The 19,590-nt window shown below is 38.2% G+C and overlaps 1 protein-coding gene across 2 annotated transcripts in view; it reads right to left on the bottom strand.

Moving 5' to 3' along the window:
• Positions 1–3,951: 3,951 nt before the first annotated feature.
• LOC126354352 (protein tumorous imaginal discs, mitochondrial-like) overlaps positions 3,952–19,590 on the bottom strand; it is an 84,162-nt gene continuing 68,523 nt past the window's right edge. Inside the window, exons 7-9 of one of the 2 annotated variants that reach the window (XM_050003927.1) lie at positions 11,851–12,067; positions 9,477–9,601; positions 4,195–4,337 (exon numbers count right to left, since the gene is read on the bottom strand). In XM_050003927.1, coding sequence (XP_049859884.1) covers positions 9,501–9,601; positions 11,851–12,067 — 318 coding nt within the window. In that variant the 3' untranslated portion in view covers positions 4,195–4,337; positions 9,477–9,500. Of the gene's footprint in view, positions 4,338–9,476; positions 9,602–11,850; positions 12,068–19,590 lie in introns of both variants that reach the window. The other variant, XM_050003926.1, reaches the window with a different exon arrangement.

The following is a 19,590-nucleotide window of genomic DNA, read 5'->3' as shown; positions in this document are numbered from 1 at the left end:
TGTATCATTTGGATAGTTCTAGAGTTTGATTAGCAAGAAACCGGATGAAAAGTTATTAAGCTTTGTTGTTATGTGCTGACATCCAATTATTCATTTAATAATACTTTTTAACAGACTCGTGGAGAGGCTATGCCCATAATTGTCGGTTTATTCATGGTGGACTTTTGAGGATAAGGAACTGAGGACTTCAGCTTTGTAACCAAGATGTTTCTGGAGATTCATCAACAACATATTTTTTGCCTGGCACCATGCTCACAAGCAGTTTTTGGACATTTCAGCTTTGCTCATCCCACAATTAAATTAATGTGGCAGCTGAAAAAGTTTGCAAGCTTCCAGTTTTGGATGTAATGGTTTACATAAAACATTATGGTAATCTGGAACATATTGTTCACCATAAACGACACACCCACTATACCAATCTAATGGCATCCATAGTACTCTTTGTACACAAGAGCATACACTATTTCCAATATGGATAGTCTAAATCAAGAACTTGCATACTTAGCGTCTATGTTTAAGGAAAATGAATACTCCAAGATGCAAATTTGTTGATAGTAGATTCTGGACCATCTCCATAGATGAATGAAGAGCAGCATGGATCTGTGGCCTTTATTCCTTACACTGGGAGCTTATCCCAAACAACTGGAAGAATTTTAAGGAGATTCGACATTAAGTTTGTGTTCTGTGCACCTGCCAAGATTAGGATACTATTCATCTCTGTTAAGAATGATTTGGGACTTAGGAAACCTGTCAATGTGGGAGGGCCAGTCTATTTGCACAGTCCAAAAATGGTGAGTGAAAACATTGCCATCACACAAGGCCCCATCAGCCTGAAAACATTGTTCAAATGAAGGACTCAAGATGAAATTTGACTTGACTCTTGATAGGTGGTCGTATTTCTGGTTTTTGTGACTGTTTATAAGGAGGCAACTGAAATTTGGTTTGGCAGACAACTTGATTAATGGAGACAAGCACTTTTCTCTTAGTATGTCATGAAACAGTACACAATCTAATATCTAAACACAACTTTCTTTGGTGTGGCCGGCCTGTGTGTTTGAGGACAGTCTTCAGGGGTACTACATAACGGCACTAGTTTTCCATTACAAGTGGTGCCAAAAGCCCCATCTTGGGAGCAGCACCTGTGATGGGCAGAGCATGTGCCACATACAACAGGGAGGCCTTGTAAGGTTTCCAGCCTTGGCATCCGTTTTCTGTGAGTCTCAGCAGCAGCCATGCCCTTTACACAGATACCATCCCAGCATTTTCCTTAAGCGATTATGGGAAACCATGGAAAACCCAAAACTGGATGGTCAGGCAGGAATTTGAACCATTGTCCTCCAAAATGTTAGTCCAGTGTGCTGACCACTGCACCACCTCCTTTAGTTTTGAAAAAGGGAACACACTGGCTTTCTTGACCCACTGTCTGCCTGTCTAGGGGTGACTAACACATCACCCAATCAAGGCAGTCTGTGCCATGAGACCACATTCAGTCCAAGAAGCCATAGTGAACAAATGTCCAAATTAGATAATGAATGAATTTGTACTGTAGAAGTAATATTTTGTGAAGTTACAGTTACTATTTTTATGGATTTCTCTTGAAGGCACAGTGGCACCCCCTTCCTCATATCTTACAGAGCCCAAATTTCAACCACACATTTTTGCATGGAACAGAACCTAAATAGAACCAAAATGGAGGGTACCACAAGCATAATCATAAAATTTTGGAAAAAGAGGCTTGAGTGTGGCTTCAGCTGCCAGGGGCTGCAGTCATGTGTGCGTGAGTTGCGTTTGCACGCGTGTGTTTTTTTTTTTTTTTTTTTGTGTGTGTGTGTGTGTGTGTGTGTGTGTGTGTAGGGTGGGGGGGGGGGGTCTATTTTCGACAAAGGCCTTGATGGCCGAAAGCTTATAATGGGATGGTCTTTTTTGTTGTGCCTATATGCAGGTCAGCATCTCTGCTGCATGGCGAGTAGCAACTTCCCTTTTCATAATATTGTTACATTCCATCCTGGATTTTCCATTGTTTGATAAGAAATAAACTGTGAAGCGTAACTTTTTCAAAGATTTACTGAAGCTCCTGTTTCTACCCAACTTCTGAGGTGTGCAATGTTCCTTCATACACCTCTTCAAAAGCCTATTGTACCTAAGCTGCAAATTGTCACAACTGAATAAAATGTCCTGTATTGGCAGTCATTGGTACTCTAGTAGCTAGAACTCGTCTCTATTTCACTACTGACCTCTACCAGAATGTTTTCAATCCAAGGCTGAACCGCCCTGAAACACTAATAGCTTCAACTAGCCATATAGATTAGTCTTTCTTATTGATACAAATCTCTGATATACTACTGTGTTTCAGATAGTTAGTTAGTTATATTACTTGTTCCATGGATCATGAACACGATTCTTTTGTAATGATGTGGAACGTATCAAAGTACAAAAGATTCATTTATCCCAAATAATCTTTGTTAGTCTTATATACGGTACAATTGTTAATACTTACTGTATTTCTTTAGCCTATGTCTAAAAATTCATCTATGGAATAGAAGGAGTTGTCATTCAGGAATTCCCTCAACTTACTTTTGAATGCCGATTGGTTGTCTGTCAGACTTTTGATATTGTTTGGCAAGTGACCAAAAATCTTTGTGGCAGTATAATTCACCCCCTTTTGTGCCAATGTCAAATTCAATGAACGGTAGTGAAGGTCACCCTGTCTCCTAGTATTGTAGCTGTGGACTGTGCTATTAATTCTGAAGTGATCTGGGTTACTAACAACAAATTTCATTAGGCTGTATATATATTGTGAAGCTACTGGCAATATCCCTAATTCTTTAAATAATTGTCCACAAGATGATCTTGGATGAGCCCCAGACATTATTCTGATAACACATTTTTGTGCAATAAATACGTTCTTTCTTAGTGATGAATTGCCCCAAAAGATGATTCCGTAAGAGAGCAACGAATGAAAATATGCATGGTAAGCTAACTTACTGATATGCTTGTCTCCAAAATTTGCAATGACACTAATAGCATAGGTAGCTGAGCTCAATCGTTTCAGTAGATTGTCAATGTTCTCTTTAAGACAGTCATTCATATAACACAAATGATTAAAATGGTTCTTTAATGTTGTGTATTTCACCACCAGATCAAATGCCCTGTAATATGCTTTATACAACAGAACCACCACTGCTGACCAGCAAAATTGTTTCATATCATCATTTGATGAAATGCAAATATATTAGTCGACAAAATAGATAAATAGATCATAAAAACGTTTTCCCAGCTGTAAATTAGCTAATAAATATACCTGTTTCACTAACCTGCCTCCCCCCCGCCAATGATGAATTAAAGAGGCATATGTGACACAGTGCATATCTGCAGGAACAGACCACATGTGTAACACAAATGATTTTGGTATAAGTAGTTGTATTGAACATCGTTCTGTTGAGTGGCCGGCTATTCTGCATCAGTGCATTCACTGGCACTAGTCCCTCAAATCTGCTCTTTTTGAATTTAAGTTGCAATGTAATTCACAAAAAAAATCTAAATGGCACTAATATGTTGCACTCATTTTATTTTGTGCTCTTCACAATTGTACAGTTTCAGCTGTGTAACCATTTTCAGCTGCCTACATCTTGAAGACTCAAGGTTATTTCCACAAGCATATATGTACCACATGAAAATAAGCTTGAGTCATCAGGGCACACAGCAGAAATGAAAAATACAAAATGCAAGGACATTTAAATCCGAAATAATGACAGCCAATGAGGCAGTATTACTCAGAAAAAATGCTGTTTTTATGTCCAAAGTGTTATTCCTCCAGCCTCCCACTATTTCAAAAGCCATTAAATTCTTTGATTTCTCCACATGCCAAAAATTTTGTCTTGCTGTTGACGCAGTTTCAGGTAAACAATGTACTAATACACTACCAATGATTTGCAACAAAAGATAGCAGTGTATCATAACAAGTATTTATTAACACCACTGTTGCCATATATATGTACAAAACAAATAAATCTTGTAAAATAAAAATATCAATTTCTGTATTTATAGCAACAAAGGAGGCTATACACAGGTATTATGCAAGTGGCATCTATAACCAACTCAATAATAGACTTCTGAATTTGACTACGTATTTCATCTCTGTGCCCCCAGTTTCTTCTTAGGTTCCTCTGTACTCCTGGAATTGCTGTCTGACGATTCTTTTCCTTCATCATCAGTGCGTGGCTTCCTCTGATTCTGCTTTGACACTTCACTAGTGTGATTGACTGGATTTTTTCCCTCCAACGCCATTCGAATCAGCAGCAAAATACGATGAGGCTCCAGAGTATATTCTTTTTTCCCTGGAGAAAAAAATATCACTTATCAGAACTTAGAGAACAATGGCTTATACATGAAATTAAGGAAAATCAATGCAATGTAACAAAATCTGTCATTACTCATTGCATCACATAATTATAGAACTGGAATAAAGTTAAACTATCACAACAGTTCTGGAAGAAAAGCCTGTACTATATTTTTCAAAATTATTTCTTAAAATCACCTTCACTCCAATCAAAACTGTATCGGTTTCCATTGTCTACTTTCCTTGTTGACCAACAGCTCCAATCCATCACCCACCACCTGGCTTCCCATACCAAACACTTCCTTTATCACCACTCAAACATTCCTATCACATTACCATCTGAATTCTACTTGTCACTACTGACATGATTTCCTTGCATACCAACATCTCCTACATCCACTGCCTTGCCACTGTTGGACATTACTTTTCTCAATGTCCTACTGATTCAAACCTACTGTCTCACCTCATACAGAGGAAACCTTCCTAGTAACTCAATCCTAAATCTCTTGACCATTCAGATTTATTGATGATACTTTCATGATATGGATTCACGGCCAAGATATTTATCATCATTCCTTCAAAATCTCAAAACCTCCCCTCATACCTGCTTCATATGGTCCTCTTGAACCCAACACATCACCTTCCTGAGTATCAACAGAGCCCATATTTTTATGAATGTCATCCACTAAATGTCAATCTGGAAGGATACCAATCTTCCCAAGAGACACGTGCATAGGTGATTATGTACAGTGCCAATGTATGGTGCACTTATCTTCACTTTTGAATGATTTCCTCCAGCCCGTCTCCTCTAGCTGCATGTAACTTAATGGTCTAGTAACAGAACCTTGTACAAGATTGCCTTACTTGCTTGTATGAATAAAATTTTGATTTCACTCACAAGCTATTGCTGACATGATATCTGGAGTTAAATTACAGAAGGTTGATAAACAAACATTGAAAATATTTACCCATTTAAAAGAAATAAGAGAACAAAAAAGAAACTTTCAATAAACAAGTGAAGCCATACAGAGGTTTCTTCTTTTATCTAACAAAGTTGTATACAGTGTAGCAAAGAGCAACAAACCTCACAGCACATCAGAAGCCCTTATTTCATCAGTTGCTCTGGAAATAGTACCTATTATGATAAGTGAGCCAGTTGCAAAGCTACAGTAAAGTGTACCTTTGTCAGACAACGCCACTAATCTTCATAAACTGGATACAAATGGCAGCATTAATGATCAATTAACTGACAAACCCAAAGGTAAAGCGTGAGGGTATTTTTGATCCATCATTGCAACGACAGATCAAAAATCCTCATGAATTATAAAGCAACTACGGACACTATGTCCACAAAAATGAAGAAAAAAAAAAATCAGAGGAAAAGGCGTTGTCACTGTTCAGTTGGATGGAGCTACAGACAACTACAATGATACACATCTAATCTGTTACGTGCAGTTTATAAATGACAAATTTCATAAAGATTTTCTTTTCTGTACAAAAATAACTGTTAGAGCAAAAGCGACATATCTCTTTGTAATACTACACTCTTTTAAAGAAGAATCATCATCAATTAGGAAAATTGTAGGCTTGTGTACAGATGAAGGTTGCAGTACGGTTGGCCGCTGCACTGAATTGCTAGCTCTGATGGCTCCTCATGCTATTTGGACACACGTTTTACTCACTGAGAAGCAGTGGCATTATAAAGCATGAGCCTGTGCTTCATTAGGTTCATTCAATCAGTTATTGAAGTGATAAATTCCATTGAAAGCCTGTCACTTAAGTCAAGGGGTTTTCAACAATGTGTGTAGAATTCATTACAGTAACTCTCAATGGCTTTCACTGAGAATATCTTGAAACAGGAAAGGGTGTATGAACTCAGGAAAGAAGTCATAGACAGTGACTGTTCTGAAGCTGGAGAATCTTTGTGATATCCAGAATCAGATTTTCACTCTGCAGCGAAGTGTGCACTGATATGAAACTTCCTGGCAGATAAAAACTGTGTGCCAGACTGAGACTCGAACTCGGGACCTTTGCCTTTCGCGGGCAAGTGCTCTACCAAGTGAGCTACCCAAGCACGACTCATGCCCCGACCTCACAGCTTTATTTCTGCCTATACCTCACTCTGGCAAAGTTCATGGGTGTAGGAATCAGACAATTGGCGGAGGCCTTCTGCCAGGTAGTCACTGTGATTCATAACAACAGTGGTGGAACCTTTGTCTGCAGGTAGGACGATTAGCTCACGATTTGTTTTGAGGCTGTGTATAGCTGTTCTTTCTTCTACTGAAAGGTTTGTGGCCTGGAGAAGGAAGGTGAGGCTAAGTTGAAGATAAGGAATTTCTGGAAGGTGATCAGCGGGTGGTTAGGTGGGAGGGGGTGAGTATCACAGTTGGATGGTGGCACGAATTGGAAGAGTTAGGGTGGTTTTGGTTGGAAGGATTGGCAGCAGAGATGTGCTTCCATTGCAGTGATCAGGAGAAGGAAAGTAGATCTTTGACAAGTCCAGCACGGTTAAATTTGGGTGTAGGGCTACAGGTGAGGCCTTTGGATGGGATTGAACTTCTGTGGAGCTGAGGGTTTTGGTGGAAAGGTCAATACTGTTACAGGAATGTTTTGGCTCTAGATTTGGTGGACAGTTGGAAGGGAGTTTCGGGGGATGTGGCATGTTGAAAAGGTCAACTAGGCAGGGTTTGGCTGCTATGAGGGGGTGCACAAGGAGAAACACTATGGGTACTATAGGGGTTGGAGAGTGGTGCCCCGAGGTGGCAGTAGCATGTCATCAGGTTGAATAACTTATGGAGGTGGTGTCTCGATTGCTCATCCAGCTGCTAGAGAGAAGGGATACAATTTCAGAGATGTGATGTATAAAGTACAGATTGCAGAGTGGTGGTATCTTGCGGAGGGAGCAGAGGTGGTTCTAGGATGCCTGTGTCATAGAGAAGTGATTTTGCAGTACCAGGTTTATGAGAACCAGCAATTGGTGGGATCTGAAAAGGTGTAGATCACTGTGAAAGGAGGGGTAGGGTCCAGAGAAAGCAATTTTTACAGTTAGGCCGTTTGGGGGGGGGGGGGGGGGTGCCATGGTTTAGGTAGCATTTGAGAAACAGGATGTGGGACTGGGTTTAAGACAGGAAAGATACTTTTCTGAATTGGTGCAGAAAAATGGAGGAAGGGACCATTGTGGCAGGAAAAATGCACAGGAAATGGGAATGATGCAGAAATGGGCAAAATGAGTGTTGATAATTGTGAGAGGAACTGTATAAGCAAAAAGGCGTGTAAATATGCCTAAAAATATATAGACATGCAGAACCAGGCACAGACATGTAAAAATACGCACAGATATGTAAAAAATATATATAAATACGTAAAAATACCTAAAAATATGCAATATTATATGAAACCACATAAAACCAAGCACAAATACGTTAAAAACGTACAGAAAAATGGTGAAAAAAAAATGATGAAATATGGTAGTGTATGTGCGTTTGTTGTGATAAGCGAAAAGAGAGGGAGAGGGGAACGGTTAGATCCAGGATCGAAAGTTCATGTGCCACGGGCAGGTGGGGAAAACAAAAACAAAGTAAATCACGATGAGAGATGAAGTAGGATCAATAGGAACAGGAATAAATGCAGTTAACTATCTGAGGAATTATATGCTGCATCAACAATCTGCATGTTCACAAAGTCTGTGTTGTGCGCAGACTGTCATTGATACAGTGTGCGTCAGAGGTAGATGCAGTTCGGAAAGCAGTGAATAAACACAGGAAAGAAGAGAAAGCACGAACACTGAGAAGAGTAACGCTATAGAGAAGAGTAACAAAGGAAAACATCCGGGGTTATAAGATGGAAGAAAGACGTTCAGCAAAAATCAAAAAATGGAAACTCCACGTAAGACTATCAACACTATAGGAGAAGACAGATTGCTACTTATCGCAAAGAAGACACATAACATTGCAGACAGGCACAATTAAAAGGCACTCACGTATAGCTTTCGACCATGACCCTTGTCTCTCTCTCTCTCTCTCTCTCTCTCTCTCTCTCACACACACACACACACACACACACACACACACACACACACACCACTGCCAATTCCAGCACCTCAGGCCGAAATGCAACATCACATGGGATGCAAGCAGCACTCTAGAGGGGGAGGGGATGGGGGTGGGGAAGGGGAAGGGTTAGTAGTGTACGGGTGGGGAGAGAGATGAATGCTGGTGGAATGTACAGAGACTACACTGTCGACAGGCGCAGTGGCAGGTAGTTGTGGAGCTGGGAGGTGCACGGGAAAGAGGAACATAAAAAGGAGAAGAGCAGGTAAAGACAGACATTTGCATTGGCAGAAGGCTGCAAATAAACGGGGTGGGAAACGAGAATTGGGGGGGGGGGGGGGGGGGGGGAATGATAGGACAGAGGGAGTGGAAACTGTTGGGTGGAGAGTGTGGGTATTGTATGTTACCATAGGCTGAGGCCAGGATGATTACAGGAGTGGAGAATGTGTTGTAAGGATACTCCCTCTGCGCAGTTTAGAAATGTTGGTGGTGGAGGGAAGAATTCAGATGGGTCGGGTAGTGAAGCAGCCATTGAAATCAACTAATGTCATTCAGCCACTGATAACACTTGTGGCCCTTGCAAGCTAAAATGTTTCATGTGAAGGACAGATGAGACAGGAGACATAACTATAAAAATATAATTTTTTGGTGGTCATTGATCAACAATGATATGTTTCAAGTTTTACAAAGATGATTTAAGGTTCTCTGTGTACTAACAATTCCTTCCCTCAATGCTTTCTTACCCATCAGCTCAACTATGTTTACAACTGTGAAGTTAATAAAGGTAATGCAAATAGAATCTCAGTTTTTACTTCACTGTGGTGAGAGGAGTCTTTCAATTGCTGCCAATAAAAATAAACTGGACAAAACATATACAAATTTCTTTACTGTCTTCAGCATCATCATCATTACTGTCTACAACAAAATTAAAATGTGTGAGACGCTGTGCATCATAATTTTTTTTAGCATTCTTTCGAATAAACATACTGCCAGGCCAGTTGTTCAGTATGACAGACGTGGGACACGGTTAATAGGTGCTTTAAAGAAACATTTTAGAAAACCTGAAAAAATAGCAATATTTAACTTACATGTTGTACACCGGAACATTTGTGCTATCCAAAAATGGCTCTTTTAATCTTTCCAAGGAAGCCAGACTCATCTTCTTTCAATTGAGTTTTTTCTGAGCCTGCCATAGCATCTTTTTTCTTTGACCCTGCACAGACAAAAACCATGTTGTCAACAAAGTCTATCTGAGACATCATGCTGAAGATACAAATTTTCATCAGAATAATGGAAACAATGACACTTTGGAAGATGGTATCTTGAATCAAGTGTTTGCATTGACCAAATATGGGCTTTGACTCATTTGTTGTTGTACTGAAGAACACTAGTCTGCATATTATTAAGCACTGTGCTACTGTGAATGGCTAGACATAGACCAGGCAGAAAATGCTGCTGCAAATAAGAGAAATGCCTGAACACAAACAAAGACAAACTGTGTATTCACAGCACTGGGAGCAGCAGTATCTAATGTGAAAACAGTGAGTGCTAGTCAGCTGATAACATAATGGCTGGAATTTCCACAGACTGACATAGCCTCCACAACGGAAGTGAAACGCAATCAGCAACTCTGTAATATATTTCCATAAAATGTGCTGCACAGACTTAACAATCAGTGCACAGGTTTGACAACCAGAAATGGATGACAATTTCCAACTCGCAGATTATCAAACACAAACATGATTTCAGATGATGCAACATGGCCAAATAATGGTTACAAAAAATAAATGAGTTATGCCTTGATTTATTTCAAACAGAAGGTGAGGTAGACATCCAAGAAGATTATCTGTTAGAATGTCCACTTCCAATCACCCAACATAGTGACTCAGTGAATGTATGCAACACAATATTTTATGACCACTGGTGAAGAAGTAGATTATTCATGTTACCATCAGTTAGTGGCATATCTAATCAATTCTGAAGTCAATTTACATCTGCTACAGCAGAAACTATGTTCCTGTGACTGACTTTGCAAATGGCTGGGCAAAGAAAAAACTCAACTGAAGGAGAATGGCCATAATACATAAAATTAATAACTTGCAGTTCAGGTTCCAAATTACATTCTTCCAAGCAGAATGAAAGTGTAACCATAATGTGTACAAAGTTACAGCTACCAAAACTTCAATAATAATGAGAATTATTTCTTCTCGTAACTAAACAACTTAGTGTGTACTATCTAATTAATGATGTTCTACCACAATCTTCACATTGCAATAAAACCTTATACAGGCAATGTCTTGTGGCTAAGTGCACATACAAACTAGTGAGAAAGTATATCTGACACAAATAAGCCTGAAAACAAACTGGCACGTGCATCTGCTAATATAATCAAATACAGCTCAATAGCTAGACTTAATTTTTTTACAAGTTTCTTTATGACAAGGAAGGAACAGATGGGTTATAAGAAGTGTCAATATGAAGTATGACTATAATTATGTTGAATAACATAGAACTCTCATTTAAAGTTTGGAGCAACTTTTATTTCAAATCCATCAGCACACTGATTTACATTTTAAAGCAACTCTTTCTTTCCATCAGCATACCAACAGAAGGAAATAAAAATTGCTCCAGGCCATAAATGAGAGTTCTAATTTATTTAACATAAAGATAATTATGTTTTATCCAAACATGTTCCATAACTTTCAAGGTATATTTGGTGTGTAAATCATGCATGTATCATGTTTTGACACACTTGAAGTAATTAATATATCATATTTTGACGTGATTGTAAAACTACTTTCACATATCATTTAATCAAATGATAATAATGTCTGTCATTACTTGAAAATGCAGAATTAATGTCTATAACTACATCCTGTACAAACAGCAAAATCAAATAATGGAAAATCCACAATTGAAAAACAACAACGAAATTGAAATACCTCACAGAGGAGGCATTGAGCAGCAGACAGGCACATTTAAAGGTAGACTAAGCGATTGGACAAGTGCTTTCTCAGACATAGATGGAGGAACACCCCCCCCCCCCCCCCCCCCCACACACACACACGCATTCGTCCACACAAAGCTCACACAAACATGGCCAAAGTCTATCACAGTATGGAATTTGGGTCTCAGTGCCTGCTAACATCAGTAGACATGTAAGTGTGTGGTTTTTCTGTTTCTGAGGAAGCAATTTGTCAGAAAAGTTAGTCTGCATTTAAATGGGCCTGTCTGCCACTCAACACCTCCACTCCACGGTGAGTTGCATCCTACTTCATTGTTGAACATGACACTGGACATTCATTAACAGAAATTAATATCTGAAATATGGAGCTTCGAAATCCGATACTTGCCGTATCAGGGTTATCCATTTATTAACAGACATAGTATACCTGTTGAAATCATAGCCAAAGAAATAATGCACATGCAATATAATCTTGCTAAGTGCTGAACATAACTTACCATCATTTTTATAAGTAAGACCTCTTACTGTTCCAGGTGTATCTTCCTCCAGTTCAGCATACGCAAGTAATAGGGCTTTTTGTCTATCATTTAACTTTTTCGGAATTCCTATTTTAATGTGAACATAATGATCACCATAACCACCAAATGTATTCATTTTCTTCAGGCCTTTCCCACTAAGTCTAATGCGTGTGTGAGACGAACTGCCTGGTGGAATCTAAAAACAGGAAACTTGTCATTACAATATGGAAAATCCAGGATGGAATGTAACAATATTATGAAAAAGGATAGTTGCTACTCACCATATAGCAGAGATGCTAAGTAGCTGTCAGAAAGAAGCTGTTGGCCAGCAAGGCCTTCATTGAAAATACACACACACACACACACACACACACACACACACACACACACACACACACACACACACACACAGTCTCTGGATGTTGAGCTGTGGTCATTGTGTGTGTGTGTGTGTGTGTGTGTGTGTGTGTGTGTGTGTGTGTGTGTGTGTGTGTTTTTGAGTTTTCAACGAATGCCTTGTTGGCTGAAAGCTAAGTTTCTGACAGTCTTTTTGTTGTGCCTATCTGCGAATCAGCAACTCTGCTTTAAGGTGAGTAACAACTATCCTTTTCATAATACTGAAACTTGACATTAGATACACAAGTTGGATATTATTGGACTTCTATTGCAATTTTGCATCTCACAGTGTACAACAAAAATATAAACAAATCATAATTCTTCCAAATCTATACAATAAAACTGAAAAGAGAGACTGCCATTACATGTGAATTTTTCAAAGTTCGTGAAAAATATCAAGTAGCACCAGAGTTCAGAGTCCATGTTAAACTGGTTAGGCATGTCATTTAAGAAGGCCGCAACATGTCAAGGGCGCCTCCAACAGGACCTGACCTGTAAAGTACTGCCGAGTTCAAACCAACATTTCCTTGGCAGACAGCTTTACTTTACTGTTTTTAGATGGAAGACCAAAGACGATATGAGAGAATAAATCCCTGGGGATAAAATGAGGATATGACACAGGGCAGCAGCCACTATGTCATTACTGAAACAAAGCTGTTGAGACCTGATCTCTGCACAGACTTGATGTCAAATATCCACTGGCAGTTATTAAAGACCTATTCATATGAATGATCACTAATTCACCAGTGAAACAGAACTGGTGATTAAGATTTATTGCCTTTAAGCCAAGTAAAAAGTGAAGAGAAGAGGTGGGCACAACTGATGTTACAATGGAATAATTGAAAAACAACCAGATGGAAGACTCGAAGAGGACACCAGTCTAATGGGGCAAAGGGAGGTGCAGCCCATGGTTACCGTACTGGGGAAGACTGCGATATTTATCAATCTGAACTAACCCAGACCTCAGGCTACGCTACAGATCAGTCTGTCATGACAATCATGATTTCAGGAGGGTGGAGGGCAATGTAACACTCTAGCCAAATGTTTACCTGCGGCATCTTGTTTCTGTTTCATAATTGGCTACTAAATAACAAGTAAAGCTAACTCCAAGATAAAATCCATAGGTAGCTTACATTACATTTTCCAATAGTTTCCACAATAAATCACACTAAAAGATCCATTTTGGAGAGATCTTTAATATCGTGTATATTAACTTCATCGCATGCTTACAGGTTCTGGTATTACTGTTTCTAACCTTTAGATGTTTTATGTTGTGTGCATTCAAATCACAGTGTTTATGAGGTTGTGTGGTGAAACAGTGATGTTTCCATGACGTCACCAATCCTGTCATGTGACTGGCTAACCTGAGCAACTGCTGCCATGGAAATGTACATGTCATATTTACACTTGTATATTACAAAAATATGCATTTTAAGTGATACAGTGCACGCAACTCAGCTGCATTGTACATTGCTGTGTTAAAATTGTGTGTATACACTGTTTTCATTGAATCTTGTTCCTTCACTTTCTTCCTAATCACATGTTCCAAAAAATACTGGATAAATTGCACACTGAATTCATATGGTTTTCTTTTCAAACTCATGGTATGCTGCTGTTATTCACAACAAAATATAACTCACTGAACTCTGAATAAATTTCTTTTATTTTATGTCTATGGTCACAAACTTGGAGATCCTCAGACTACTGGTTTCAGTCAGCAATGACGATCTTCAGATCTGTTTTACAGGACATTAGGACAAGTTCTTGTAAAACAGATCTGATGACGGTCATTGGTGACCAAAACCGCTAGTCCAAGGACCTGCAACCTTGTGTCCATTTACGTTAAATAAAAGTAAATTACTCTACATTTTCAGATCACTGTTCCATTTGCAACTGTATCACAGCTTGTATCACTAAACACGTGCATAATACACTCAAAAATTGAAGCTTGCTAATAACGCATGTTACCCACAGTCAGCAAGCATGGGAACTAAAGTAACAGGGAATATTCCATGCACAGTACATATTTCGTGTGCTTTTTCCTCTAACCATTTGTGAAACTGAACATCTTGCTTAGGTGCTGGTCAATATCATATACGAATTTTACAAAATGCTTAACACTGTGTTATCTGTGATAATGATATTGCAGATTTATCACATGTCATACATGCTTTGACATCAGTTACTACTGAAAACCGTAATTGCCAATAAGAGTGAAAGATCGTAGCAAGATTACAATACAATGACCCAATGACAAAAGGACAACATGTGATGTATAGCAATACAGAAAAAGTTCTTTGACTTGTACTGTTATACATCATAGTATAGCAATCATCCCAAGTTTAAGTCTTGGTCCGGTATACAGTTTTAAATTGCCAGGAAGTTTCATATCAGTGCACACTCCACTGCAGAAACAAATTTCATTCTGCTTTCTGATAATTTAAATTCTGTAATATGTTTCAGAGAAATTTATTTTAATATATATTTTGTGGTGGCTCTGCCTCAGTGCCTTTAATTACGAGCTGCGCCTGGGCAAGGGCATCCAGAAGGTAATGAAAATTACCTGGTGGAGAATAACTCGGGTTGAGAATAGCTTACATTGGACTAGTTGGATGAATTTGCTATCCCCCCTCCCTATGACATGCAGGATCCTTAGTCATTTTATGTTAGTAATGACTGATAATAACATCCACCTTAACAGCAACATTCCACTGTCTACTTAGGACAGTAATGTTCAACAGTGACCATTTTACCATAAGGCCTGACACACAAATACCACATAAGAGTTATATGATCCCAAAGTAATTGGAGTAATTTCCAATGCACATATCTAAATGAATTATTTTTATTTGACACTAGATTTGAAATTAGAATATTATTTGACATCTCTTTCCTGATGTACAGATGATATTGGATGCATTCCTTTGAAATTGTAAGTCATTCATAATCCCATGAAAGAGCACTACCACAAGAAATGAATTTTCCCAATGATTCAAACGCTTCATGGTTAGTGAGGATTGAAAAGGTGGGACAATATAAACAGGAAACAAGCAATTAGCATCAAATCAGTGAAACTAGACATCATGTCAATGAAATGCCTGTGCCGTTGTAAGATTTTCCTTACTATAACCATGCAGTTAACACTCATGCTTCACACAGTAAACCTTCTGTATGTAATGCAAGAAATAATTAAAAAGTCTTTCACACTTATCACCACATTATTTAATGGCTGGTTGTCCTAAGACATGACACCTATTATCTACAATGTGAACAAGACTGTGTAAACACCATTTTGTTTTGGAATTTTGTGTATATTATCACTTCATACTACTTGATAAGCAGCTTTGTTTATGACGTATTAGCATGGTAGGTGCGTATTACTCCATTACTGTGTATTTTTCAAAACTTACTTCAGAAAAATATGTACTTACTGTAGACAATATCTATAAATGTTGTTTTGTGGCTTTGCTGTGTAATAAGTTTTGGTAGGACTGCATGATTCTTAGTTATGGTTACAAGATTGTGATGCCCGCCATAACAGACACTCGGACTTAGTGCCACATTTTCGAGCAGTAGTTCCTAGGCTTCAGTGATGATTATCTTTGATAATTTTCAATACATTTCTTTTCATGATTGTTGCTAAAAGGCACTACCTGTCACATTGTTATTATTTTTTGCATGCAAAGTCATTTTCTGGAACAATAATGAAGTCATGAATACCCAGAGCAGTGCATCAAATAGCAGACAAGATTCTTACAAATCAAGGATGCAGGTCTGTTGACCAGACAGTGAGAGAAGACTAATTTCTATTGTACAATGGATGGGCCAAAATCCAACCTAACTACTTCAACCAAGATTTGGAAGCAGCATTTGGATCAATGTAAAAAATAGCCAAAGAAAGATGCGACATACATTTAGGCTCCTCGTTCAGCTGTAATCAGCTGCTACAATAAAAGTATGGTTAGCATACACCTGTGACAGGACAATGAGTTTATACGGGATCTGCACCAGAGCCAGAAAGTGGACAGCAAAAATTATTTTTCACTTCACAGTAGGCTTGAGCAAATTAAGAATGATGAGCCAAAAAAGGAGTATCCTACAGTACGTTGATTCCAAACTAGGAATCACAGACAATTTGTTAAGTGACCAAGAGGAACAATATTCTGAAGAAGAAGGTGAGGACTCAACTACTAAAAGGTGAAGACTACGGCCCTTACAATTGTGCTCGCTACTGTAGCCCATTTGCCAGAAACAACCGAGTTGAAAAATAGCTTGGCTGCATGTGCCAAGGCTGTAAAACTGCATCACCTCATATGGGTTTCATGTACTCATACCCACAAGAATTATGTACAAACATGTGATGAGAGTATCAATGTAGGGCATCTTTTTCAGTATTTCAGGTGCCCAATGGCAATGTTCCTGCATCCATGTTAATCCCTGTATCCTTTGACATGCGATGGGCAAAGGCAGGGACATGGTGGTGGCTTGTGTAGCCCAATCCAAAGCAGTAGTTCTGGCCGGTATCACTGTCCACTGGTGGTTGTTTTCCCGTATTACGTTGGCAAGTGATATGCTGTGTTGTAGCCTGTCCATATGCTGCTATTATTTGCAAAAATCTATTGTGACATCATCAACTGCCAACAGCAGTTTCCTTTGGCACAGAGGTATTCTTGATACAACCATGACAATGTGGCAAGTGAAAAGTCAACTACCATCAAACCCTTGTGGATGCGGTACTCCAGGTTTCAGGCACCTATGACAAAAAGAGCTGATATCATGTCTCACCCGTGCTGCTATCACACCGATGACTACAACAAGGTCTGACAACATCCAAATCACAACAAATGTAGAAATGTAGCAAGAATATTATTTTCTCCTTTCCTTTGTGTTATACAGGGTGTTCAAGAAGGAAAGATTCATGGATGTGACAGTAATGATCATTTGAAGCAAAAGTGTCTAGTAAATATGTGATCTAAAGTGCATACATTATGTCTAGTAAATATGTGACCTAAAGTGCATATATTAAGAGCTACGAACACTACTTTATCTTCAATACTGCGAAACTATTTTATCTTCAATACTGCGAAACTATTTTATCTTCAATACTGCGAAACTATTTTATCTTCAATACTGCGAAACTATTTTATCTTCAATACTGCGAAACTATTTTATCTTCAATACTGCGAAACTATTTTATCTTCAATACTGCGAAACTATTTTATCTTCAATACTGCGAAACTATTTTATCTTCAATACTGCGAAACTATTTTATCTTCAATACTGCGAAACTATTTTATCTTCAATACTGCGAAACTATTTTATCTTCAATACTGCGAAACTATTTTATCTTCAATACTGCGAAACTATTTTATCTTCAATACTGCGAAACTATTTTATCTTCAATACTGCGAAACTATTTTATCTTCAATACTGCGAAACTATTTTATCTTCAATACTGCGAAACTATTTTATCTTCAATACTGCGAAACTATTTTATCTTCAATACTGCGAAACACCATGTCTATTTACCAAGTGCTGCTCATAACAATATATGTATTTTATACTCCATGTTTAAGAGACCCTTTTTCCTTGTTTTGGTCCACACTAACCCCTCCCAAAATATTGAAAGCAAAGAGGTTGCAGTAGAAGAGATTTGTTTGACAGTATCAAAGATGAAGCGCTCGTAGCTCTTGAGGTGTGTGTCTTAGAGTCCATGTTTACTAGACATTCTATTTCAAATAATAGTTCCTGTAATATTCCTGAACATTGTCCATTCATCCTGGGACACACTGTATAATTTTTTGTTGTCGTGGGCTGCAGTTCAAAGACTACACCTTTCTATGCAAGTCCCTCCTTCTGATAACAGCTACTGCAACCTACATCCATTTGAACCTGCTTAAAGTAGTCAAGCCTTGGTCTCACACATATCAAAATCCTTTTAGGAAGTACAGCTTTCCGAGTCTTATTGTTCAAAGTAGAATTTACATTTAGTGGATTACCATGACACAAAAATTCTTTCTATACACATTTTATCTAAATAACCAATTTTCAATGTCATCTTGTGCATTCAATAGTTTGTCTCTGCTAATAAGTGTATGCTACAGGATCAATACATCTCACTACAAAGACTTTCCTTTTCCTCAGTTAAAAGAGCAATTTGTGTTCTTTGAAAATTTTGAAGTTTAAGGAAGACCACTATGTAAAAATTTTGATGTAAGAAATACAGGGTTGTACATCTCATAAAAGATAACCATTAAAAATCCAGAATTACCATTTTGTAACCTTGATTTTCTCTCTTTCTAGAAATGAATGTAAAAAATACTGGTAACATGTAATGGTTTATTAAATATTTCAAGCATAACATTTTGTATAGGGAATAATCTTGGCGAACTTTAAAATAAAATATATATGAAAACAGTGTGGTTAAAAATCTGTCCATAGAAGTAAAAATATATATAAAAGATCACTAAAGAATACAGACCCAAATTTAAACAAAATATCTTCATTTCTGAATGTATGTAAATATTCCTGTTTTCAGTGCTGCTATTTGAAATGTAACTCAGCTGTATTTTATTATTTTGTTAATAATACGTAGATAATATCCTACCTACGTCTGTGAGCTTGCAGGGTAGGCAACATTACAGTCAACGTTAGTCACCACTAAGACATAATCACTATTGTTCGTAGGCAGTGGAATTCATTCTTGGTCCAGCAATATAAATGTGAAAAACCTGTGTTAACACTGCCATTCTTAGAACTATGTTACATTCACTGTGAATCTCAAGGGCCAACTGAATAAACATTACTGACCCAATTGACAAATTCACTATCTTTTATTACACTGAACTCTTTTTAGCTCAACAACATTCAGTGTTGATCTAAATTAGCATGAGACATGCCTACAACACCATTACATTAGCTATCAATTCTGTTGTATCCCAGCCCAGCGACTTTAGAAGCCGACCAGAGAGCATAAACTCTATCTGGACAGAGCACTTAAACCTTTAAGACTAGTATCGCCCGCCACAGAGCCACACACCATTCTGCCAGTCAATTACAGCTTGTGGTCACCCTATAAGTTATGTTGCGCAGTAACATAAAACTCAGTGATGTATTTGCTTCACTACAGTCTCATTGCCATAGTGTGCCATGCATTCTTGGTCTCTGCTTTCACGGTGTCTCAGGTTTTCTTTCGTCCGATTACTCATTGGAATTTGCTACCAAAACATGTAAATTTCCTCGTTGTTTGTATTTTGTGTTTGCACTCAGCAATCCACTGTTGACAGACCCTGACTGGTGGTCCAGCATTGTTGCAATTCTTTT

The sequence above is a fragment of the Schistocerca gregaria genome, chromosome 3 (assembly GCF_023897955.1).
Source record: "Schistocerca gregaria isolate iqSchGreg1 chromosome 3, iqSchGreg1.2, whole genome shotgun sequence".
Taxonomy (NCBI): Eukaryota; Metazoa; Arthropoda; class Insecta; order Orthoptera; family Acrididae; genus Schistocerca; species Schistocerca gregaria.
Note: the sequence above shows the minus strand (reverse complement) of the source record. Positions and strands in the feature narration are given on the sequence as shown.